We start from the raw sequence: 27,416 nt of genomic DNA on the forward strand, positions 1-27,416 counted from the left end.
GTAGTTGTGTCCCTGTGTCCCGGTCGTTATTTGTGTCCCGGTGTCCCAGTCTGTAATTTCTCTTTGAGTGTCCCGGTCGTCATTTATATTCCCGGTGTCCCGGTCGTCATTTGTGTCCCGGTGTCTTGGTCTGTAATTTCGTCAGTCGACAAACATGACGTGAGTCGACAAACAACTTCATGATGGCATAATGCTCAATCCTTATAATGACGTCAGTCAACAAACATGCATGACAACACACAAACAACGTATTTGTATATATATATATATCTACTAGCTGTTGGGGTGGCGCTTCGCGCCACCCCAACACCTAGTTGGTGGGGCGCTTCGCGCCCCCCCAAGCCCCCCCGCGCGCGTAAGTCGTTACGCGCCATAATAGTTACGCGCCATTGTAGTTGTGTCCCTATGTCCCACCTGTGAATATAGATATATATATATATATATATATATATATATATATATATATATATATATATATATATATATATATATATATATATATATATATGGTTTTAACTACGTAAAACTTGCGAATATACAACATTCTTTGCTGTCCCATTGTCTTTGCATATAAATAGATTGTCAGGTTTACCGACTCTTGAACATGCAACATATAATGGTCCATGGGAAAACAATCTGTATTCAGATCTATACCTCATGATTCTAATGATTGCCCTTGAGCTTTGTTGATGGTGATTGCTAATCGACCATTCCCTGTCCCGGTGTCCCGGTCGTCATTTATATCCCCCTGTTTCCCCCGTTGTCCCCGTTGTAGTTGTGTCCCTGTGTCCCGGTCGTCATTTATATTCCCTGTGTCCCGGTCGTCATTTGTATCCCGGTGTCCCGGTCTGTATATACATTCGTTTTTTAGTTTTGTTTTTCTCCTTTATTTTTTTCCTTTTTTTTTCTTTTTTAGTTTATTTAGATTTTTAGATTTTTTAGTTTTTTTATTAGTTTTTAGTTTTTTTTTCTTTTTAGTTTTTTTGTTGTTTTTACCTTCTTTTTAGTTTTGTTAGTTTTTTTTTACTTATGTCCTGGTCGTCATTTATACTCCCTGTGTCCCGGTGCTTTGTTGATTGCTAATCGAACATTCCTTTTGTCCTGGTCGCTTTCTCTTTGAGTGTCGTCATTTATTTTTTTCTTTTTTAGTTCTTTTAGTTTTTACCTTTTTTAGTTTTTTAGATGAAAATTTTTTTTAGTTTTTTCCTTTTTTTCTTTTTAGTTTTTTATTGGTTTTTACCTTTATTTTAGCTTATTTTTCAGTTTTTTCCTTTTTTTTATTTTTTTTTATTTTTATTTTTTTTAGTTTTTTACCTTTTTTTAGTTTTTTTTAGTTTTTTTAGTTTTTTAGCTTTTTTACTTTTTTATTAGTTTTTAGTTTTTTTTTTGTAGTTTTTGCCTTTTTTTAAGTTTTGTTTTTCTCCTTTATTTTTTTCCTTTTTTTTTCTTTTTTAGTTTATTTAGATTTTTAGATTTTTTAGTTTTTTTATTAGTTTTTAGTTTTTTTTTCTTTTTAGTTTTTTTGTAGTTTTTACCTTTTTTTTAGTTTTTTTATTTTTTTTTTTTTACTTATGTCCTGGTCGTCATTTATACTCCCTGTGTCCCGGTGCTTTGTTGATTGCTAATCGAACATTCCTTTTGTCCTGGTCGCTTTCTCTTTGAGTGTCGTCATTTATTTTTTTCTTTTTTAGTTCTTTTAGTTTTTACCTTTTTTAGTTTTTTAGATGAAAATTTTTTTTAGTTTTTTCCTTTTTTTCTTTTTAGTTTTTTATTGGTTTTTACCTTTATTTTAGCTTATTTTTCAGTTTTTTCCTTTTTTTTAGTTTTTTTTATTTTTTTTAGTTTTTTACCTTTTTTTAGTTTTTTTTTAGTTTTTTTGTTTTTTAGCTTTTTTACTTTTTTTTATTAGTTTTTAGTTTTTTTGTAGTTTTTGCCTTTTTTTAGTTTTTTCAGTTTTTTTTTTAGTTTTTTATTGGTTTTTACCTTTATTTTAGCTTATTTTTCAGTTTTTTCCTTTTTTTTAGTTTTTTTTAGTTTTAAGTTTTTTTAGTTTTTTTAGTTTTTTACCTTTTTTTAGTTTTTTTAGTTTTTTTAGTTTTTTTAGTTTTTTAGCTTTTTTATTTTTTTTATTAGTTTTTAGTTTTTTTTGTAGTTTTTGCCTTTTTTTAGTTTTTTTAGTTTTTTAGCTTTTTTATTAGTTTTTAGTTTTTTTTGTAGTTTTTGCCTTTTTTTAGTTTTTTTAGTTTTTTAGCTTTTTTAGTTTTTTTTATTAGTTTTTAGTTTTTTTTGTAGTTTTTGCCTTTTTTTAGTTTTTTCAGTTTTGACGTCACCTGATCCAGTTTTTTCAGGTGACGTCACCTGACCCATCCACACATCCACAGACAGACAACTTATTTTTATATACTAGCTGTTGGGGTGGCGCTTCGCGCCACCCCAACACCTAGTTGGTGGGGGCGCTTCGCGCCCCCCCCCAAGCCCCCCCGCGCGCGTAAGTCGTTACGCGCCATAATAGTTACGCGCCATTGTAGTTGTGTCCCTATGTCCCACCTGTGAATATAGATATATATATATATATATATGGTTTTAACTACGTAAAACTTGCGAATATACAACATTCTTTGCTGTCCCATTGTCTTTGCATATAAATAGATTGTCAGGTTTACCGACTCTTGAACATGCAACATATAATGGTCCATGGGAAAACAATCTGTATTCAGATCTATACCTCATGATTCTAATGATTGCCCTTGAGCTTTGTTGATGGTGATTGCTAATCGACCATTCCCTGTCCCGGTGTCCCGGTCGTCATTTACATCCCCCTGTTTCCCCCGGTGTCCCCGTTGTAGTTGTGTCCCCGTGTCCCGGTCGTCATTTATATTCCCTGTGTCCCGGGTCCCGGTCATCATTTGTATCCCGGTGTCCCGGTCTGTATATACATTCGTTTTTTAGTTTTGTTTTTCTCCTTTATTTTTTTCCTTTTTTTTTCTTTTTTAGCTTATTTAGATTTTTAGATTTTTTAGTTTTTTTTATTAGTTTTTAGTTTTTATTTCTTTTTAGTTTTTTTGTCCCGGTCGTCATTTATATCCCCCTGTTTCCCCCGGTGTCCCCGTTGTAGTTGTGTCCCTGTGTCCCGGTCGTTATTTATATTCCCTGTGTCCCGGTCGTCATTTGTATCCCGGTGTACCGGTCTGTATATACATTCGTTTTTTAGTTTTGTTTTTCTCCTTTATTTTTTTCCTTTTTTTTTCTTTTTTAGTTTATTTAGATTTTTAGATTTTTTAGTTTTTTTATTAGTTTTTAGTTTTTTTTTTCTTTTTAGTTTTTTTGTAGTTTTTACCTTCTTTTTAGTTTTGTTAATTTTTTTTTTTACTTGTGTCCTGGTCGTCATTTATACTCCCTGTGTCCCGGTGCTTTGTTGATTGCTAATCGAACATTCCTTTTGTCCTGGTCGCTTTCTCTTTGAGTGTCGTCATTTATTTTTTTCTTTTTTAGTTCTTTTAGTTTTTACCTTTTTTAGTTTTTTTTTTAGTTTTTAGTTTTTTTAGTTTTTTACCTTTTTTTAGTTTTTTTAGTTTTTTTAGTTTTTTAGCTTTTTTATTTTTTTTATTAGTTTTTTGTTTTTTTGTAGTTTTTGCCTTTTTTTTAGTTTTTTTAGTTTTTTAGCTTTTTTATTAGTTTTTAGTTTTTTTTGTAGTTTTTGCCTTTTTTTAGTTTTTTTAGTTTTTTAGCTTTTTTATTTTTTTTATTAGTTTTTAGTTTTTTTTGTAGTTTTTGCCTTTTTTTAGTTTTTTCAGTTTTGACGTCACCTGATCCAGTTTTTTCAGGTGACGTCACCTGATCCACGATCCACAGATCCACAGACAACTTATTTTTATATATATAGATAGTTTTTTTTTTTTTACTTATGTCCTGGTCGTCATTTATACTCCCTGTGTCCCGGTGCTTTGTTGATTGCTAATCGAACATTCCTTTTGTCCTGGTCGCTTTCTCTTTGAGTGTCGTCATTTATTAGTTTTTTCCTTTTTTTTTTTAGTTTTTTATTGGTTTTTACCTTTATTTTAGCTTATTTTTCAGTTTTTTCCTTTTTTTTAGTTTTTTTTTATTTTTTATTTTTTTTAGTTTTTTACCTTTTTTTAGTTTTTTTAGTTTTTTTAGTTTTTTAGCTTTTTTACTTTTTTTATTAGTTTTTAGTTTTTTTTTGTAGTTTTTGCCTTTTTTTAGTTTTTTCAGTTTTTTTTTTTAGTTTTTTATTGGTTTTTACCTTTATAGTTTTTTTAGTTTTTTAGCTTTTTTATTTTTTTTATTAGTTTTTAGTTTTTTTTGTAGTTTTTGCCTTTTTTTAGTTTTTTCAGTTTTGACGTCACCTAATCCAGTTTTTTCAGGTGACGTCACCTGACACATCCATCCATCCACAGACAACTTATTTTTATATATATAGATATAGAAGATATATATAATATATATAAGATATAGATAGATAGATATATATAAAAATAAGTTGTCTGTCTGTCTGTGGATGGATCAGGTGACGTCACCTGAAAAAACTGGATCAGGTGACGTCAAAACTGAAAAAACTAAAAAAAGGCAAAAACTACAAAAAAAACTAAAAACTAATAAAAAAATAAAAAAGCTAAAAAACTAAAAAAAACTAAAAAAAGGCAAAAACTACAAAAAAAACTAAAAACTAATAAAAAAGCTAAAAAACTAAAAAAAACTAAAAAAAGGCAAAAACTACAAAAAAAAACTAAAAACTAATAAAAAAAATAAAAAAGCTAAAAAACTAAAAAAACTAAAAAAACTAAAAAAAGGTAAAAAACTAAAAAAACTAAAAAAAACTAAAAAAAAGGAAAAAACTGAAAAATAAGCTAAAATAAAGGTAAAAACCAATAAAAAACTAAAAAAAAAACTGAAAAAACTAAAAAAAGGCAAAAACTACAAAAAAAACTAAAAACTAATAAAAAAAGTAAAAAAGCTAAAAAACTAAAAAAACTAAAAAAACTAAAAAAAGGTAAAAAACTAAAAAAAATAAAAAATAAAAAAAAAAAATAAAAAAAAGGAAAAAACTGAAAAACAAGCTAAAATAAAGGTAAAAACCAATAAAAAACTAAAAAAGAAAAAAAGGAAAAAACTAAAAAAAATTTTCATCTAAAAAACTAAAAAAAACTAAAAAAGGTAAAAACTAAAAGAACTAAAAAAGAAAAAAATAAATGACGAAACTCAAAGAGAAAGCGACCAGGACAAAAGGAATGTTCGATTAGCAATCAACAAAGCACCGGGACACAGGGAGTATAAATGACGACCAGGACATAAGTAAAAAAAAAAAACTATCTATATATATAAAAATAAGTTGTCTGTGGATCTGTGGATCGTGGATCAGGTGACGTCACCTGAAAAAACTGGATCAGGTGACGTCAAAACTGAAAAAACTAAAAAAAGGCAAAAACTACAAAAAAAAACTAAAAACTAATAAGAAAAATAAAAAAACTAAAAAACTAAAAAAACTAAAAAAAGGCAAAAACTACGAAAAAAAACTAAAAACTAATAAAAAAGCTAAAAAACTAAAAAAACTAAAAAAAAAAGGCAAAAACTACAAAAAAAAACTAAAAACTAATAAAAAAAAAATAAAAAAGCTAAAAAACTAAAAAAACTAAAAAAACTAAAAAAAGGTAAAAAACTAAAAAAAATAAAAACTAAAAAAAAACTAAAAAAAAGGAAAAAACTGAAAAATAAGCTAAAATAAAGGTAAAAACCAATAAAAAACTAAAAAAAAACTGAAAAAACTAAAAAAGGCAAAAACTACAAAAAAACTAAAAACTAATAAAAAAAGTAAAAAAGCTAAAAAACTAAAAAAACTAAAAAAACTAAAAAAAGGTAAAAAACTAAAAAAAATAAAAAATAAAAAAAAAACTAAAAAAAAAGGAAAAAACTGAAAAATAAGCTAACATAAAGGTAAAAACCAATAAAAAACTAAAAAGAAAAAAAGGAAAAAACTAAAAAAAATTTCATCTAAAAAACTAAAAAAAACTAAAAAAGGTAAAAACAAAAAGAACTAAAAAAGAAAAAAATAAATGACGACACTCAAAGAGAAAGCGACCAGGACAAAAGGAATGTTCGATTAGCAATCAACAAAGCACCGGGACACAGGGAGTATAAATGACGACCAGGACATAAGTAAAAAAAAAATTAACAAAACTAAAAAGAAGGTAAAAACTACAAAAAAACTAAAAAGAAAAAAAAACTAAAAACTAATAAAAAAACTAAAAAATCTAAAAATCTAAATAAACTAAAAAAGAAAAAAAAAAGGAAAAAAATAAAGGAGAAAAACAAAACTAAAAAACGAAGGTATATACAGACCGGTACACCGGGATACAAATGACGACCGGGACACAGGGAATATAAATGACGACCGGGACACAGAGACACAACTACAACGGGGACACCGGGGGAAACAGGGGGATATAAATGACGACCGGGACAAAAAAACTAAAAAGAAAAAAAAACTAAAAACTAATAAAAAAACTAAAAAATCTAAAAATCTAAATAAGCTAAAAAAGAAAAAAAAAAGGAAAAAAATAAAGGAGAAAAACAAAACTAAAAAACGAATGTATATACAGACCGGGACACCGGGATACAAATGACGACCGGGACACAGGGAATATAAATGACGACCGGGACACAGGGACACAACTACAACGGGGACACCGGGGGAAACAGGGGGATGTAAATGACGACCGGGACACCGGGACAGGGAATGGTCGATTAGCAATCACCATCAACAAAGCTCAAGGGCAATCATTAGAATCATGAGGTATAGATCTGAATACAGATTGTTTTCCCATGGACCATTATATGTTGCATGTTCAAGAGTCGGTAAACCTGACAATCTATTTATATGCAAAGACAATGGGACAGCAAAGAATGTTGTATATTCGCAAGTTTTACGTAGTTAAAACCATATATATATATATATATATATATATATATATATATATATATATATATATATATATATATATATATGATCTGTGGATCTGTGGATCAGGTGACGTCGGGTTTGTCCGCATATGACGTCTGAATTATTTCACACTAATACAAAATAAGAAAAAAAACTAAAAAAGGTAAAAACTACAAAAAAAACTAAAAAGAAAAAAAAACTAAAAAAGCTAAAAAACTAAAAAAAAAACTAAAAAAAGGTAAAAAACTAAAAACTAAAAAAAAACTGAAAAAACTAAAAAAAGGCAAAAACTACAAAAAAAACTAAAAACTAATAAAAAAAACTAAAAAATATAAAAAACTAAAAAAACTAAAAAAACTAAAAAAAGGTAAAAAACTAAAAAAAACTAAAAACTAAAAAAGAAAAAACTAAAAAAAGGAAGACTGAAAAATAAAAGAGAAAAAGAAAACTAAAAAAATATGAATAAAAATAAAAAAAATAAAAAAGATAAAAACTACAAAAAAAGCTAAAAAGAAAAAACGAAAAAAAAACTAAAAAAGCTAAAAAAAAAGGTAAAAACCAATAAAAGAAACTAAAAAGGAAAAAACGACCGGGACACCGGCACATAGGGAATATGAATGACGACACTCAAAGAGAAAGCGACCGGGACAAAAGGAATGTTCGATTAGCAATCAACAAAGCACCGGGACACAAATGACGACCGGGACACAGGGAGTATAAATGAAGACCAGGACATAAGTAAAAAAAAAACTAAAAAAACTAAAAAAAAGGTAAAAACTACAAAAAAACTAAAAAGAAAAAAAAACTAATAAAAAAACTAAAAAATCTAAAAATCTAAATAAACTAAAAAAGAAAAAAGGAAAAAAATAAAGGAGAAAAACAAAACTAAAAAACGAATGTATATACAGACCGGGACACCGGGATACAAATGACGACCGGGACACAGGGAATATAAATGACGACCGGGACACAGGGACACAACTACAACGGGGACGCCGGGGGGCACAGGGGGATATAAATGACGACCGAGACACCGGGACACATAATGACGGAATATAAATGACGCCCGGGACACTCAAAGAGAAATCACAGTCTGGGACACCGGGACACAAATGACGACCGGGACACAGGGAATATAAATGACGACCGGGACACAGGGACAAAACTACAAAGGGGATGCCGGGGGCACAGGGGGATATATAAATGACGATGGCGACACAGGGAATGGTAGATTAGCAATCACCATCAACAAAGCTCAAGGGCAATCATTAGAATCATGAGGTATAGATCTGAATACGGATTGTTTTCCCATGGACCATTATATGTTGCATTTTCAAGAGTCGGTAAACAATCTATTTATATGCACAGACAATGGGACGTAGTTAAAAACATTATACGTATAATACGTAGTTAAAAACATATATATATATATATATATATATATATATATATATATATATATATATATATATATATATATATATATATATATATCTATATTCACAGGTGGGACATAGGGACACAACTACAATGGCGCGTAACTAATATGGCACGTAACGACTTACGCGCGCGGGGGGGCTTGGGGGGGTGCGAAGCGCCCCCACCAACTAGGTGTTGGGGTGGCGCGAAGCGCCACCCCAACAGCTAGTATATATATATATATATATATATATATATATATATATATATATATATATATATATATATATATAGATTAGTGGCATCATGAGCCATTAGTGGCATCATGTTGGGGTGGCGCGAAGCGCCACCCCAACAGCTAGTATATATATATATATATATATATATATATATATATATATATATATATATATATATATATATATATATATATAAATATATATATATATATATAGATTAGTGGCATCATGAGCCAAGAAAATATATCCTATTGTGATATGTAATATTTATTTTTATATTACTTATAAACAACCTTCAACACAAGGCCAAATCAAAGCACTTTAGAATAAGTTCACTGGACGAATCAGTCACGATTAGTTCCATTTTAATTTACAAAAATACATAGCAATAACGAATGCTTTGGATTTGATATTTTCTCAATATTTGAATATCTTTCTTGCTCCAAACTAAAGCATCTGTAACTTTAAATTTACCCTTCAAACTTAATACTAAACAAAAATTTATACAATTTAGCAAGAGTTCCAACATCCAAAAAAGGGTTTAGTACTGATTAAAAGTGTATTGTCAAGGTAAAATTATTTTAAAACTCTACAGCGGAGGGTTCAAGCCCCCAGCTACAAAAATGCAGAATTTGACATTTGTAGCGAAGTGGTAGTAACTGAAATTATTGCGTAATTGGACTTTAAAGGCACGATTGTCATTATTGCTTGTACTAATGAACTGAACTGAAATTTTGAAACGAAACTAGGAAGCTATTGCATTATTAGATTACTGTTCAATTAGTGGCATCATGAGCCAAGCATATATCCTATTGTGATGCATAATATTTATTTACATATTGTTATGTCCAATAGACTATGATGCTCAGTTTTAATGGTGCTTATTGAGATTGTACATTGATGACGGTCTCAATTTTTGTTTGCCTTGCTCTATATTAGTTGTTCCCCATGTTGGAAAGGATTAATGTAATGTGATAAAAATTGTACCATATAAGTAAATTACCATAAAAGTAATTGTACCAATTTTTATGTACAATAAAAATTTTACCATAGACTGCAAAAACTCAGTGAAATGCTCTATGTTTGTCTGTGGTCAGCAATCTTGATAAGAGTTGCTTGAAACTATCTTTTACTTGCTCTAACCACATTGGGAATCACTGAAGCAATATTTTCATGTCTGCTGAGCTTAGTAAACATTTACCGGTCCGAGAACCCATTAGTGAAAAATTTTGTAAAAAATATCTATAATATTATGATAGTTTCAGGTATTGTAAAAATATAGTTATATTTAAGGGCAAACTAATTTATAAATTCGGGGTTTTTGAGACGCAATAAAATAATCTGGAAAAATTAATTCATGTAGAGAAGGAGGGAAAGAGGAGCTAGTTGAGAAAACGAAGTTTAGATAGTTCAAAAAAGTAAAATAAATGGTCACACGGGTAAAATAATCTACAATATTTTTCCTTGAACTTGATACATCCTCTATAATTAAATCTAATTTAACTGGCCTGTAAAGTTAGGCCATTCAATGAAAAGGATGAAAAGCCAAATAAAAGACATTTTCTCATTACGGTCTAACATTTTAGTTCAAATGATTACAGAATGTTAACTCGCGGCTATTTTTATTTATAGGAAAATGCTTAAAAAATGTAGGCGTGTCTGCAAAAGACAGCCGAGATGAATACGGCAGAGATCGATTCTTTCCATTTCATCCTTCTCATCATGTAACCCCTGGAAACATGTCAAAAGACTACTGGTATTGGAATTCACAGTACTATAAATCTAAACAGGTAAGATACTCAAAATTATTTGTGTAACAAGCTGTTGATGCAAATCTTTTTCTCAAGTAGAGTTTATAGTACAAGTAAATTTTTCAATGCTATATATTTAACACAAAGCGCTTTTCGTTGAGAAGAAAAAAAATACATACTTATATCTACATTATTAAAAACCAGTGTTTTAGAGTTTTGTACTCTAAAAAGCTTGATTAGAAAGTAGAAGAACTTTTTTTTTCTACATTTTATTTATGAAGATAATAATCTTTTCGCATTCTATTACAGAGCACTACTAAGATTTGACAACTCATATTAAAGAATTATTTTAAGAAAATAAAAACGTGATGTGATTCGAGGAAAAGTATCCGACGAAGAAAAAACCTGTTCTATGGAAATCAATTCTTTCTGAGACGAAAATTAATTTAAATAGTTTAAAGCTTGCCTGATTTTCAAATTACCTAATCCTGTTTATTTCCTCTTTTATGTTGAAGATTGGAGATACAATAAAAGGTTGTCCGTGAACAGCTCGGAAACCTTTTGTATCCGAGCTGTTGCCTGACATTTTTTGCAGAGAGATTTTGATACGTGCTCGTGGGTATTGATAAATTTGACGATTTTTATTTTCTTTTTTAAGGCCAAAAATATATAAATTTGAAACGTTTCTAATAAACGACATACTAGTTGTGTGTTTCTTATTAATTACATCGTCACATATCAGCGTTGTGTCAACTGATTCTAAACGAGCTGATGGAACCGATCCCTAAAACCCAAAGGACATACATTTTGATAGTTTTTGTTGTTATAAATATAAGAGTTCCCAGCGATCCCAAGTTTTGCCACGGAAAAAATAAGGCAGAAAATCAGTTTAAAAACGCATAAATATTACTATTAATAGTTAAACGAAATAGAGCCAAAAATAGGCATGCAAATAGATAAACTCTTGAGAGCAGAATTTGATGCATCACGTTATTCAGAAAGTTGTTCTCGTTTAAAATAGCCCATGTTAAGGGCTATATCTTCTCAGAATCCATCTCCATATCCGATAGCCCATCTTCTCCGAATGGGCATGCAGTGACTAGCATTTTGATTGCTAAGATGTCAAGCTGTTTAAAACAAAGCTCATTAGAACCAAGTACGAGCTGGAAAGATTTAATTGGGGTGCATGTCCTAGCATGCATGTTAAACTCCAAAAATGTTTATAATTTACTACACACCTTACTTGTAAAGACTTATGGATTTAATATATCTTCAATCTACGATTAGGAAGGAGAATTTCTTAATTTCTACTTAAATTTTAAATTTGAATTTTCTATTCATTGGTGCAAGTATAAGCAGGACCGACCTTTAAGACGAGACAGGATATTTTCTGTGGAGGAAAGGGAATTTCAGTTCTTCAAAAGTGAACTCCAAGCCCGAAATTTTTCATTTTTATTAAAAAGTTGAAAGATCCGGTGGATTAGAGGCCAAAAGCGTTAATCTATCTTCTCCCAGGGTGTGGAAATGGTCCACTCCCTTTTCAGACTTTATTTTATTACTTTGTAAATTATTTTGTCTTTTATTTTTAGGGAGAGGGTTGCTGCTCAGATACTGCAATATCTTTTCACTATGTCTCACCAAATGATTTATATGTGCTGAACTATTTGGTTTACGGAGTGAAACCTTATGGCATCGGACTACCTCATTATCCAAAGGTATTTTATTTTTATTAAACATTCCTAGTTTACGACCAATTTTTTCTTTCAGTGAAAAAACTACCTTTGTAAAGGGGCCAGGTGAGTTTAACCATTAAGAATATTTCAACAAAATTTAAAAATAAAAAGGACAAAGTTAAACATTAATTTGACTTGAAATTTGACTGATTCGACTTACTTCGACTGAAAACATCATAGCACTGTGTAATATGGTTTTACCACAAGGTTTCTTAAATATTTGTATGATGTAACCTTTGAACGTTAAATTCAGAAGTGCAACGGGTTTGTTTTTGTAGCCTAGGGTCTTCGTATTAAGATTCTTTAAAGTTCTTATTTTTAGAATTCTCCAGTCAACTGCTTATGCTGAATCGAAAAGAGCATTAGAATCTTCTTTAACATCCGCAGTTTTGTGTGATTTTTATTATTATTTTTTTTGAGAAATAATAAAAAACAATCATATGAGAGCAGTTTTGTTGTATGAGCAATCGAGGTGGTTTCGTGAAAAACGAGTTTAAAAATTGTTTATCTTTGCAAAACCTTTCAGATATAATTTTCAACATTGTTCCAAACACGAAAAAAGAGAGTAAAATATAGGTAGAAACATTCCATTCTTGAAATGAGGTTTTACAAGAAATCATGGCCGAACTCCAAAAATGAAATACAGACACGACATTACCAGCCTAGGTTTTGTTTGGAAATTTTAGTTACGATAAATAGAGTCTTAAGTTTCCGACACATAGTCAGGTAGGACAGAACGTACGACAAACCAATTCTTCATGTTATCAGTTTGCGATGAACTGCTTCGTGTATTCCAAATATGAATTTCAGAACAGAACATGAAATGAAAAACAGAGAACGAAATTGAATCTGTTTCATTTCTTGTTTCCTGCCAGTCTTATGTGGTCTACGGTCAGTATCTTCGCTGCAACTTTCTTCGGGACAAGAAACTTCAGCAGATTATCGGTCCTTCTTAACTTTTTCTTCTTGCTTGAGGCTTGATATAATCCTTCTGATATTATCAGTATTCTCAGTCAGTAGAAACTTAAGAAGTGACTTGACATATTTCAGTGTATGTATGTTTTATTTCTATGGACATCAATCCCTTCTTGCTAATGCAAACTTCTGTAAAAACTCAAATGAAGTCGTGCATGCCCTTATTTTGAGTCTGATTTCTACGGTCGTTGTGAATTCATGGATGTTCCCTTCAAATGATGTGTGGAACCAAAGCCACTTGGAGTATCCCTTGGAGAACTCCAACAATTTTGACTTCGAGAGACAAACCCCGTGTATCTTGGATTCCTTGATTGAATTGATCCAGACTTTCCATTTGATTATGAAGTAACCTCATCTTTGTTAAAATTGAGACAATCTTCTCAGTCTTCTGTATATGAATGCTCAACCTGTGTGCGATCGACTGTTGAGGTTGAACACACACCTGCACTTCAACTTAGAGACTGGCATTGATCCATCTTATGCTCATTTCTCTTCATGTAAGCCACACCTTTTCTAACCTCCTACTTTGTTTGACAAACTTCTGTTTAGTTTATATGTGCAGTAGTTAAAATCAACACAAGAATAGGATCCAATATGCTTTCTTAAAGCATCTAGAACTTCCTGACTTGTTTTTTTTTACTGTAACTGTGTAAGACTGAGAGCTACAGGCTCCTTGGGTTTTTTTTTCTTTGCTAGTAATATATGACGTTTTTAGAACTGTCAGGAGCGTAGAATTTTTTGCAAACTCTGCATGGCTTTGACTTAGCACATAAGACTAATTATATTTCTTATCTCGGTATTGTAATAAATCTACCCTCCCAAAACCTATCAGTTTTTTTTTACCATTTCTCGTTAAAATTTTTGAATAGTTTGCCACTGTTTTGCCTTTTTTGAAAATATACCATTTTCAAATAGAACTGAAGGGTAGTCCCTTTCAAAAGTTTGAAGTTCTCGTCTGTTCTATAGCAATGATCTTTTTTTGGATTCCAGATGAATCACCTATTCCTTATTTTTTTTTCTTTTTTTTAGCCACATATGAACATTAAAAATAGTCTGTGAATTATGTGGGCTACCTACCATCTTTCATTTGCGGAATTTGTGTTCAAATGTTGACATGTCTGCAACAAACTCCTGCTTTGGTATAAGTCCAGTGTCCGTTTTGAAACATGAAGTCTGGGTGCAGTGTTTGTTCTGGGAGCACAAAGTCATTTCAGTCTATTATTATTGTTATTTTCCAGAATTCCTTACCTTAATTCGCAGCTTGGAGCGATACAAGGATTATCCATCCTTGTGATGCATAAATGACAAGATTAATAGAATCTAGCATCGTTTGAGAAATATTTATGTACTGTGTTTGGCCTTTGAAGTTTTATTCTGTAATAATAGCTTTTGATTTTTATTCAAAGAAGCTTCATTGCCAGCCCTGGTAACAATAGGTAGCCATTTTGGGGACATATATGGTTCATGTCCCCGGATGACTTTGCTTCAATTTTTTGTTTCAAGACGCTTGTATTGTAATTGTCTTTGTAACTAATATAGAGTCTTTGAAATCCCTTGAATATACATTTAATAAAATAAAAAAACATTCGAAAAATAAATAATCATGTTTCATTAATTCGTTCATAGAAACTTCTTGGATACAAACTGCGGCGGAAATATGGAGCCATTATGAAACATTTAGAATACTTACTGTGTTTTGGTTTAGGAGATTCAATCTCCGATTTTGAAAAGCATTTGAGGAATTTTTTGTTATGTGTTTCAGTTTCTGGCTTTCACTTGTATATACACAAAACTGTTAAGAAAGAAAGAAACTGAAAAATATCTTCAAACTTCAAGCATTTTAATCTGTTGATAAAAAAAGTCAACTGAAAATATTGTCAAACTTTGACCATATTAATATGAAAATGAAAATCAAATGAAAAATACGTTAAACTTCAAGCATATTAATCTGTTGATAAAAAAAATCAAATGAAAAATATCGTTAAACTTCGAGCATATTAATCTGTTGATAATATAAACCAAATGAAAAATATCTTCAAACTTCGAGCATACTAATCTGTTGATACAAAAGTCAACTGAAAATATCTTCAAACTTTGGTCATATTAATCTGTTGATAAAAAAAAGTCAAATGAAAAATATCGTCAAACTTCGAGCATATTAATCTGTTCATAAAAAAGGTCATTAAAATTGTAATCCTTTGTATCCAATCAACCCCCTCAGAAATACCAATCTGCCACTGGTTCAGGGAGTGTAGATTGCTGTTGCCTCCTGGGGGGATTATGTCCCCTAAAAGATAAATTTGCACATTTTTACATCAGAGGCCACTAATAATCAAACATTGGAAAGGGGCTTGGGTTGTATTTGGACTAAGGATAAAAAAACTTTTTTTATTTTATAAAATTTGTGTTATTTTTCTGATATAGGGTACGTAACCCCATTTACCCCTCTGTTTATAATTGGTTGCAAATTGTCACCTTTCAAGAGAATATACTGCAAGATGGCTGCATATTTTGTGCCAAAATGAAATTTTATGTGGTGAATTGCTGTATTTAGTTGCAATGACTATAAAATATACCAGCTCATCGTCCCCTTGCGGGCCCCACCTTCTCCTCACAATCATCAATGATTAATCAGGCGCTGCAGCTAAGTCCTTGCAACAAAAATAAAACTTTAAGCTAAAAATGACCAATTATTGTTTAAAAGGAAAACAAGAAAACAATGGTTCCCAATTATTTGCCGTAAACTGTAACATACTTGTTTAAGATTTTTCTTGTAACCAGTGATTTGAAATTCTTAGGGATTCTGACAAAATTGGAGAGTTTATCCAAACTAATCTGTTGGCATAGTGAACCCATCTTGGGGGAATTTCATTCTTGATTAGGTGAAATGGATTTTATTTTTTCACCAGCCTGCTGAAACTTGATGTCACTATACTTATTCAAACGTCATTGACGATATCGATTGACAAATTGCGTCATTATTTTCTCTTGGCACAAGTTTTTCTAAGATTATTTTTGATCTTTTTTAATACAAAAGTTAAAAAGAGCAAAATAATTTAATAATTTCGGGCTGTAGATTTGGTTGTCCAAAGTTTTGATTAGTCGAATAATAAAAATAATACTTTCAAAATTCTTTATCATTTGTTCGTCACTTAATAATTGCTATTAAAAAAAAAAAATTTCCATTCATCTCTCATAAAGCGTTTAAAATATGGAACATGAAGAAACTCAAATTTTGACGGAGGTCAAATGCGATGTAACTGACCTTTGTAAAGAATCAGTAGAGTCTACAGGAGCTAGAAATGCCGTTGAACAGGATATAAATACTCTTGACAAGCAAATAGCATTACCTAACAAACGATATTCTGAGAATGTTGACAAACAACAAAACGACGTTAGCCATTCTTCTGCGAAAGATGGCGAAAGCACAGAAAGAACTAAAAGGAGCAGACACCGAAGGAAAAGGACTAATAAGCCGAGTTGTGTTGATTCTAACACAAATAAAGCACCTGACAGAACAGGTAACGTTGAAACCTTGTACTTTGAACGAGATGTAATTGTTGGGGGTCATCATTGTATAGAAACAGTTCACAGGGCCGGAGCACAAAATGTTATAGATCAACAAGATCAAGAAAATCTGGTAAAAACGAGTCCTCGTAAAAATTTAGAAAGCTTGCCGGAAAGAAAGCATAATGCCGAAAATGCAAGTAACCTTTACAGAGGCAGAGGGGTTACAAATAGTGACACCTATGGGAGGGGATATATGCGTGGCATAAACAGAAGCCGAGGACAATCATATAATTCTAACAAAAATAGAGGCAGTGCGTATGACGGGGATAAAGGCAGGAGAGGATCAGACTTTAACAGAGGAGGAAGAATATCTGACGACAGAGGTAGAGGAAGGCCCGACAACAGAGGTAGAGGAATATCTGACAACAGAGGTAGAGGAAGGGCCGACTTTAACGGAGGTAGAGGAATATCTGATGACAGAGGTAGAGGAACGTCTGAATTTAACAGTGATAGAGGAAGGCCAAGTTTTAACCAAGGTCATGGAAGGTCTGAGATTGGCAGAGACAGCGAGAGAAAATACTTTAACAGTGGTAGTGGAAGGCCATATATTAACAGAGAAAAAGGAAGAAGCAGCAGCTATGTGACAAATGGAGGCAATGCAAGCTACGCTCAAAGCAATACTGAATTAAAGGGAGATTCTTACGATGTAAAAGCGAATAATTTCGCAAATAGAGGCAGGGAAAATGGAGAATTCAACAGAGGGCAAACAAGTAGTTATATTAGGTACGTAGATAGAGAGAATGAAGGTGAGAGACAGAGCTATAATAGAGATAGAGTGGGTCCTCTTACTGTCGAAACAGAAAGTTCCTTTATCAGGGACAGAGGAAGTAAAGACTTCAACAGAGGTAGACGAAGGCAAAATTTTCAAAGGGGAAGAGGAAACAGCTATAATAGGATCGAGGAAGAGTAAGATTAAACGTTGTTATGAAAATATCTGTGTAGAGAATCGTCAGTTTATCAACAGTATTTGAATTTAATTGGAAGAATTTGAATTAAATTTCAAGGTAAGAGGTGAGTAAAGTGAGAACAAGAAAACGGAATGTGTATGGAATTGTCTATAGGCTGTGCAGCACCTTCGCGTAATTATTTTGATTACACACAGGAATAAGCCGTTGGCTCTTGGAATGGTAAACAACAAACTGGAGTCACCCAAATCTCACATCATACCCTAGAGAATTCAAATTCAAATTGTCTTTATTTTGTCTTAATATTCTTGTCAATTATAAAAATAACAGCAGAGGTCAAAAACAATTTAAAACACCTACAAAATTAAATGATTTACACGTGGCTTATTAACAACTATTTTCCAAGTCACTATTATAATGATTGACGAAGTACAGACCAAATGACTTCAGGTACCATTCGGATGAATGGATTGGCGGTTTTTCCAGCTTGCCATCGTTTTTTGTTATCTCTCTGAGCCTAGTGGAATGTTGAGTTTGACGTGTCTCAAAACCCGGTAGAACATCACGGTGTGTTTCCAAGTCAAGGATTTTTCGACCGAAATCTACAACCAATTTATGCTGTTTCTCTTTAAGGGACTCCAATCTTAGAACTTCGAGGCTCGTCTCCTAGACAACATAACCACTTCCCAATAATATTTTGTAGGCCTGAAATATTTTATACAAATATTGTAGATAGACCCTAATTATTAGAGTGATTAGCCTACAATACTACACTTACCTTACTTACCTTACCTTACCTAACTACACTTAAGCCCAAAGGCTGCGATTTGGGTCTTTCCATCATACGATTTGGTTTTAAGAAGATGCAGCTAACATATATTTCTTTTTGAAGGGGACTCTGAGCTAACTTTGAATGTTTATTTGGAAACTCTATAAACTTTAATTCATTTTGAATTGTTTTTATTTTTTTATTTATTGATGTTAATGTTCTTACCAGTTTTTTTTTTGTTATTTGGTTTTTACCCAAATCTTTTTAGGGCTGGACTCCACCTCCACCTCCTGATGAAGAAGGAACTGCCAAGCCGTGGATTGGAGCAAAAAAGGAATACGAAGAAAGATTAAAAAGTGATCCAGAATTTAAGAAGGTAGAAGAAGAAAAAGAGAGAAAAGCGAAAGAAAAACGGCAGAAAGAGGTAATCGTCTTTATCTATCGATGTTACTTTAAGTCATTTTTTTTTTCAAATAAAGTTTTCAAGGAAAAGTAAAAATAATAAAAAGACGGATATAAATAATGTGATCAGCCCAGCTGAAAATGAATAGAATTTACTGTGAAATAAAACCAGAAAATCATGGAAACTAAAATTGAATTGTCCTTGATAATGAGCTGTCAATTCAAAGCGTCTTGTGCTAATCGCCCCTGGAACCGGAATTGGTGTACGTGAAGAACACAAAATTCGAGAAAAACATGTTTGAATGTTAGCAACGTTGAAGAACAGAAATAGTTCAGAGTAAAATACACGAAAAAACTACATGCTGAAAATCATGGTTTTATAAAGGGATGGCGAAAATTTCCAAGCAAGATATAGAACAGCTTATGCACAATAAATTGCCAAATTACTGCTATGTCAATTGCGTTTTAACAGTTGGTCAACTTTTCAGATACGTCAAAACGGGTTCAAACGTGTTAAACACCAGACATGCAACTTACGGTAAAACTAACCTGTAAGGTATATGTTTAAACTGAGTAAAAATTTAAAAGAAATTCAGATATAATATATTAACAAATAAGTCCAAAAGCATGTCAAGAAACGGGTACACTTAAGTCTCACAATTACGCCTTTTGGTTTTTTCCCTGTCTTGATGTGTGACAACTTTCTCTTCGGGACAGTTCTCAATTCTAGCACTCCTGGAGCTTGGTGGCTTACTTGAAACATCTTTGGCTGTTTCACGACCTTTCCTTGAATCAGACCCTGGCAAGTTCTTTTTGAAAAATGCTCGGTAATAATTTGCATTGACAATCAGTGTAAATCGCATGAGAGACTATATCTTTGATCTGGTCATCGGGCAAGTTCATGACCGAAAAGATAGGCTTTGGAACCTTGAGATTCTCAACTAGCCTTACCTTTGACATGCCTTTCCCCTTCAGTTCCTAAAAGATTATCTCTAAAGTAATTTGGAGAACTTTACAATGATAATCTGCAAAAAACTCTTTGTTTACTCTTTTACAGAAATTCTGGTGTAATTCGAGCCAACTGACCTTTGAGAAAAGCACTATTTGAATACATATAATAGGTTTTCGAGAATATCTGGAAATTTAGAAAATTTGATAGTTGCAACTGAATGATAAAGTATGGATTTTATTTTGATGATTTTTTTTTTTACTAGGTCTGGAGGCGAATACACTTCTTGGTTCTTAAGTGCCCTCTCAATATGACTATTTATTGCTTCTACTTCTTGAATAAGAGTGTGTCCTGGCTCAAAGTACTTTATAATATTTCTCTCAACCTGTGAATTTTTGAACAGGATGTTCTGCATATTGTAGCTCATGATGGAGTTTCTATTTTGCGGAATGTATGAATCTGACCATATTATTAACTTTCTAGTATAGGGAATGTCTGAAAGACTATCGAGAATGGCTGCCAAATCACTTGCGATGTCATTTCCGCTCCTACCACCTTATATTTCGGACCAAATGGCGCAGTAAAATTTGCGTATAGATTCCCCTGATTTTCCCATAAAATGTAGTTTAGCTGTGAGGTTGTAAAGTGTAATCTTTCGCTTGTAAAAGAAAGAAGAGACATTTTTCTTGGTTAGTGAAAAAACATTTTATAGATACAAACAAAGAACTACCCTTAAATGATTAGAACGAGCCTTATCATGCTCCCCTCTACTCTTTAATTTTCCTTTTACATGCTTCTCATACTTCAACCAAAGGTCATCAAGTCATGGCTAATTGAGAAAAAGCCAAGACAGGTAGTCCAATTGAATGAGAAGGAAACCTGGCATTACTTCCCCCCTTATTAGGATTGTATAAAAAGGAGGTTCGCTCATTTGTTGAATAGTCTATAGGAAAGTAGAACCAAGGTAGATAGTCATAGAGCTAATAATAGTGATAGAACCTATAGTTTTCCAAATGTTTGATTAATTTGGCTTGGGTAAACGGCGGAAGTATGCGGGTGCCTCTCTTATTGGACCAATACACGGTTTGCTATCTTTTAGCAAGTCACGCCTGCCAAGAGTCTCAGGCAACTCTAACTTCCTCACATCTATCACATTTGGGTACATGAAAAGCCAAGTTAAACTCTGTTTTGAACACTGTCTCTCCCACAGGTTTTTTAGAATCAAAACGATTTCTCCTCATAGAGTTCAAACGTTTTTTGTAAATTTAAACTGCTGTCAACATGTTCACGAGAAGTTTTGGATAGACAGTAATGAGACTCCACTTTTTGGAAAGACATAATATGTTTGCTAACGTAATTTAAAGCATCATAGCTTATTTTGTTTGCAGGAGGTGGAGTTTGTTTGGGACAAGGTGCACCATCACAGGTCTTGATATTATGTGCATAATAAATCCGTTTTTGTTCGATGTCCAATGTTGACAGGTAAAAGTCTTAGCAAAATCTCTTGTCACTCTTCTTGGCTAATTGAGTGACAGGAGTAGGGACATGTTGAATTGTACTTTCTCGCTTTTATCTGACGTTTTTTTCCATGCTTCTTACTTTTTATGCGGTCAACATAAACTGTATCGGAATTAACTCCCATTTTGGTTTTATTCTTGACCCATTCGCTTTCTGTCTTGACTCTTTTTCTGGTCCTTTTCATCTGCACAGTCGGACTTTTCGACAATGGTCCTAAAAGTGGCTGAACTGTTACTGGGTCATCTATAACTTGCAAGGGTGACACATCCTCTGGCATATCTACTGAACGGGACGGACTGATATTGTTTTTTTCTGAGGATATGTCTGCCCCATTTTCATAAGTTTCATCAGGCGAATGGTCAGGCTGAACCAGCATTTCAAATACCACTGACTGAAATTTAAATTCAATTTCAATCATATATATTTGAACAAAAATCCATAATTACATGTGCATAATTTGCCAGGAAAGCACAAAAGTGCTTGACTTGGGCAGAAACTTAACTAAAGAATAATTAAACAATCAACAAACAGAAACAATGAATCGACTGGATTTATAAAAAAAAGAGAAAAAAAGGGGGGTGACGAAGAGAAAGAAAATAAAAAAACAAAATAAAAAAAAGAAACGAAAAAGACAAAAAATAGGAGGACCACACGATATTCAAATCTAAACAGTATTTCTGTAACGACCCTTCACTGCTCGCTTGAAGGTAATGAGGTTATTTGAGTCCCGGATTTCCAAGGGGATTGAATTCCAGATAGCTGGTGCAAAAAATCTAATTGAAGAAGAAGCTCTTTTTGTTAACGGTGTCTCGTGGACAATGTCACATGAATTTCGCGTTTCATAAGTATGCAAATCTTGATTTAAAGTGAATAAATTTTCAAATGACGATGGAAGGAGGTTATTAAAATATTTAAAACAAAAAGTTGCAATCTGACAATCCCTAGTCTTTGAAACGTCAAATATTTTAGTAAGTTTGAAATGGGGGTTAATGTTATCTGAATGCTGAAGAGGTGATATAATTTCAACGGCCTTATTTTGGATGATCTGGATTCTCTTATAACATGAGATGACGTTGCTTGCCCATATAGAGCATCCATAAGACAAATGGGGACGAAAAATAGAATGATAAATCATTTTCAGGATTTTTTTAGGGAAACAGAATTTAAGACGGCGGATAGCTCCAAGGGACCTTGAAAGTTTGCTACCAATCAATTTAGCATCTTCATTCCACGAAATGTTCTCGTCAATAACAAGTCCAAGATATCTACAGGTTTTTACTCTATTTATAAGATTATTTTTTACATTTAAATTGAGGTCTGTTTGGACTGATCCGATTCTAGAAAATAAAATATAATTTTTTTACCATAATTTAGTATTAAATACTGTGAATCAGCTGACGATATAAATTCAGTCAGAGCAATTTCCATTTTTCTAAATAAAGAAGGTAGATTTTCACATGCAACAAAAAGAAGTGTGTCATCTGCAAATATTATGATATTAGCTTCAGATAAATAATATTTTAAATAGTCAATATAAATGAGAAAAAGCAGTGGTCCCATTATTGAACCTTGTGGCACTCCACACGGTAAAAGATGGCACTCTGATGTTGCGTTTGTATTTTGTACAACTTGAGCTCTATTAATAAGATACAAACGAAACCATTTTAAAGCCACATTACGTACACCAAATGATTAAAGAATTTGGAGTAATTTATCATGATCAACAGTGTCAAATGTCTTTATAATGTCTAAAAGTAAAGCTGTGGGTATAAGGCCTTTATCAAATGCATCATTCACCCAGTCAACCAATTTAAGAATTGCAAGGTCCGTAGATAGTCCTTTGCGAAAGCCAAATTGGGTATCACGTAGAAGATTCTGCTACTGGAGGTTATCATAAATTCTTTTATGGACTACTTTCTCATAAATCTTCGAAAAAAAAAAGGTAAAATAGAAATGGGTCGGTAATTACTCATTTTTTAACTTCCCTTTGTGAAGGGGTAGCACTCGGGCTAATTTAAGTCTTTCTGGAAAAGTTCCCTCTTCAAGTGATAAATTAATCAGATGAGTCAGAATAGGAGTAACAATTGTTTTTGTTGCTTTAACAACTTTCAACGATACTTCATCTACTCCACAGGATTGTGATTTCATTCTCGTAATTATTTCATTTATTTCATTTTCAACACAATTTGTAAAAAGGAATTCAGAAGTAACATGACGAGGTTTAAGTTTGGAGACTGGTGGACTTTTTGATCCTTTAACTGCTTCAAGGCACAGCTTATAACCTTCCTCTGAAAAATACTTGCATAAATTTTCCTCAATTTCTTTTTGATTATTAACAATTTCACTGGAATTCATCATTTTAATCTGGTGCTTATCCTTTTTATGCCCCAGTGACTCATTGATTTTAATCCATGTCCGCTTCATGTTTCTATTTATCTGCTCAAACTCTTTTTCGTAATAAGCTCTTTCAGCGTACCGTTTAATTTTATTCAGCCAATTCCTATACTCTTTGAAAGTCAGGAGTTTCTCATTCGTGGGGTCTTTTAAATAATCTTTATACAGCCTGTTTTTCATTTTTACAGAAACAAGGATACCAGTCGTAATCCATACTTTCTGAACGTTATTTTTTTTTTTTCTTTAAGGGGCAACATTTATCAAACTCAGCTAAAAAAAATATCCATAAACAAATAATAAGCCTTTTCTGCAAATTTCCTTTTGAAAACTTCCGAAAAATCAACATGTTCCAAATTTACAGCCAGATTTTTCAAACTATTTTCTGATAAATCTCGATGTTTAATCTCATCTTTAGTGGTCTCCTCTTTAAACTATCAATTTTACTCATCAACATAAGATGGTCTGATCCATCATTAACAAGTACATTGGCCGTACAACATTCAATAACTGCCCATTAACAAATATATTATCTATTAAAGTTGCCGAAGAATGCGTTATTCTCGTTGGAATTGTTACTAAAGGGTACAAATAAGACGACAACATTGTATTAAGGAAATCAAAACGACCATCGGATTTAATGGATCAATATTGAAATCTCCCATTAACACTACCTTTTTCTTTTCTTTTGCAACTTGTGACAGAAGACTTTCAAATACATCTAAAAAATCTTTCTTCGAAAATGATGGTACTTTATATATTGTTCCAAACAGTAGCTTTTCTGACCATGACAACCTTATTTCAGTAAACAATGTTTCGAGTTTACCTTCAAGCCAGAGTGAAAGGTCATGTCTTACCTCATAATCTACATCACTTCTTATTAAAGCGACTAGTCCTCCTCTCTGCATAAAAGAGCGACCTTTATGTTCAACCTTATACCCTGGAACAGAAAAATCCATTACATTCAGGTTCTCATCGCTCAAAAACGTTTCACATAGGCCTACAAACAATGGTTGCGATTTAAGACACTCCATTGTCCACAGCAAAGAACATTTAGCCAGTCGGAATCCTTGGCAGTTCCAAAGAAGTAACGAATTTCCACTACATACATCCCATTTAGTAAGATTTTCAAGTTCAACGTATGAACTATCATTAGGGTACTTTTTTAATCCAGTTTTAAATCCCGACTGACCAAACGAAACATCTGAAAACACATCATCAATAACTAATTTATTTTCCTCATAATTTTTCAATCGATCACGGGATCCTGACAAAACCTAAGCGCACAAAGAAATTAATAAAGAGTACAAGCAGAGACAAAAAAAGAATGAAAAGCATAAGTGAGAAAAAGAAACAAAAAAGTAGGGTATCGCAAGCGGAAAATTGTTGAAAGAACAAAGAGTGAGAACATGGCACTGCACAAACTGACATGAGAAAAGCAGTAAATTACGCTGATGATCCTTCACCGATAAGATCCTTGGCACTTAGTATTTTCTTGATATTCGGACCCTGTTTGACAAAAATCATTCCATCGATTGACCATGCGTTCTTTGAACCAAGTTTGTTTCGGGCCAAATCAAGCAAGTGTTTGCGCATTCTCGTTAAGTACTCCGAAACAAATATACCAGTTTTTGCTAGTTTTGATTTTGCCATGAACACCGTTTTTGCAGCATCCAGATTACGAAACACAAAACAAACGGGAGACACGTTAGAACTGTTGGAGACTGGATTGGATGGATTCTGGAACCGACGAACGCTCAGGATGTGCGAATTTGCAATATCCGGTAGTTCTATTTTTTCCCCAATAACTTTTTTCACTGACATCTCAACACTGGCGCTTTGTGCTTGCTTTAAACCATAAAAATAAGCGTATCCATTATCGTTTTCTAGTCCATATCATTAAGTTTTAGTTCAATCACTTTGATTCTGTCTTCCAGAGATGCAATTTGCTTTTTTAGCCCAGATAACATTTTTTCAAAAGCACTGAACTCTGCCGAGTATTCAACCAAAATTCAATCATGGATTTTACAAACGGTGTCTTCTGTAACTGATGATGCTAGCCCTGTAGAAGGACCGTGCTCAAATTTTCACGAACCCTTTGTTCAATTTCATTTCTCAAACCGCTTCGCAGATTTCCATGTTCATTTTGAGAATTGTCCACAACGGAGGAAAGAGAAGGCCGATCCAAGTTTAACTTTTCTAAGTAAATATCCGAAAAAGTGGTAACTTTGCTGAGTGCATTTGCTACTCCTTTGGTTTTTTTCTTCACAGGTTCATCAAGATTTTCTTGGTATGGTTCAAGCTGAGATACTTGAACCATTAATACCTCATGCGTGCAGTAACAGAAAACAACGTAGTGTGATCCGTTTTTCTTTTGAATTAAATAAAAAAACAAGTTTTTATAAATAAAAGTAAGGAGCAACATCAAAACTTAAAATAAACAGAAATTACTCCGTATATGAAAGGGGCTTTTCTCCTCAACGCCCCGCTCTTTACGCTAAAGTTTGACTCTTTGTCTTAACTCTATTTTTAAAACAGTAAGAAACTTTAGCGTAAAGAACGGGGCGTTGAGGAGAAAAGCCCCTTTCATATATGGAGTAATTTCTGTTCGTTTTAAGTTTTTATATTGCTCCTTACTTTCATTTAAAAAAACTTGTTTTTTATTTAATTTCTGGACGTTTTAGAATTAATGCATGTTTTGATCTTGACTCTCCGTACATAGATAATTAAAACGAAATTTACATATTAATTAATTGCAATTTCGAAAATTTCAGGAAGATTTTTAGAAAGAAGGAGCGAGGGAAGAGGCCTAGTTGCCCTCCAATTTTTTGACTACTTAAAAAAGCAACTAGAACTTTTAATTTTTTACAAACGTTTTCATTGGAAAAAAATATACGTAACTTATGAATTAACTTACGTAACGAACTTCTATATTCATATGTTTTTATTGCGTATATGAGGGGGTTCAACCCTCGTCGATATCTCACTCTTTACATTAAAGCTTAAATTTTGTCGCAATTCCTTAAGAATGACATCTGAATCACAAAGGCTGTAGAATAAATAGTTGAAATTACTAAAAATAGTTTAACGTAAAGAATGAGATATAACGAGGAGGTAAATCCCTCATATGCGTAATATTTTTTGTTCGTATTAAATTTTAATGCTACTCCTTACTTTCAGTTGAGAAAACTTTTCATATTTATTTTTTCATTGTTTGTTTTTCAAATAATGCTAGAAAATCCTGCGCCCCCTTCATTGAAATTCTCTTCCCACATAAGAAGTCTCTCCATGGAGATATCCTCCCTCGTAACCCCCCCCCCCTCAAATGTCCCCCCTAAACCAAAAAAATCCCCCTGAAAATGTCTGTACACTTCCCAGTAACCATTACTATAAGTAAACACAGGTCAAAGTTTGTAACTTGCAGCCCCTGCAGGGGAGTAAGTTGTCCCTAAAGACATAGTTATTAGGTTTTTAGACTATGGTGAATAAAATGGCTATCTCAGAATTTTGATCCAGTGACTTTTGGGAAAATATGAGCGTGGGAGGGGGCTTAGGTGCCCTCCAATTTTTTGGTCACTTAAAAAGGGCACTATAACTTTTAATTTCCGTTAGAATGAGCCCTCTAGCGACATTCTAGGACTACTCAGTCGATACGATCACCCTTGGAAAAAAAAACAGAAAAAAAAACAAATAAATAAACACGCATCCGTGATCTTCTGGCAAAAAATGCGGAATTCCAAATTTTTGTAGATAGGAGCATGAAACTTCTATAAGAAGGTTCTCTGATACGCTGAATCTGATGGTGTAATTTCCGTTAAGATTGTATGACTTTTGGGGGGT

General features: G+C 32.5%; 1 protein-coding gene and 1 long non-coding RNA gene across 3 annotated transcripts in view; one reads left to right on the forward strand and one right to left on the reverse strand.

Moving 5' to 3' along the window:
• LOC136037162 (glycoprotein-N-acetylgalactosamine 3-beta-galactosyltransferase 1-like) overlaps positions 1–27,416 on the forward strand; it is an 84,109-nt gene that overhangs the window by 46,855 nt on the left and 9,838 nt on the right. For both annotated transcript variants that reach the window (XM_065719697.1, XM_065719696.1), the window contains exons 7-9: positions 10,246–10,403; positions 11,954–12,079; positions 18,585–18,740. In XM_065719697.1, the coding sequence (XP_065575769.1) occupies positions 10,246–10,403; positions 11,954–12,079; positions 18,585–18,740 (440 nt within the window). The remainder of the gene's footprint in view (positions 1–10,245; positions 10,404–11,953; positions 12,080–18,584; positions 18,741–27,416) is intronic.
• Positions 752–4,423, reverse strand: LOC136037166 (uncharacterized). The gene is made up of 2 exons (XR_010619875.1): positions 3,338–4,423; positions 752–1,535 (listed from the first exon to the last, which is right to left on the reverse strand). It is a non-coding gene; the product is annotated as an uncharacterized LOC136037166 (long non-coding RNA).

This window comes from Artemia franciscana, chromosome 16 (assembly GCF_032884065.1).
Source record: "Artemia franciscana chromosome 16, ASM3288406v1, whole genome shotgun sequence".
Classification (NCBI taxonomy): Eukaryota; Metazoa; Arthropoda; class Branchiopoda; order Anostraca; family Artemiidae; genus Artemia; species Artemia franciscana.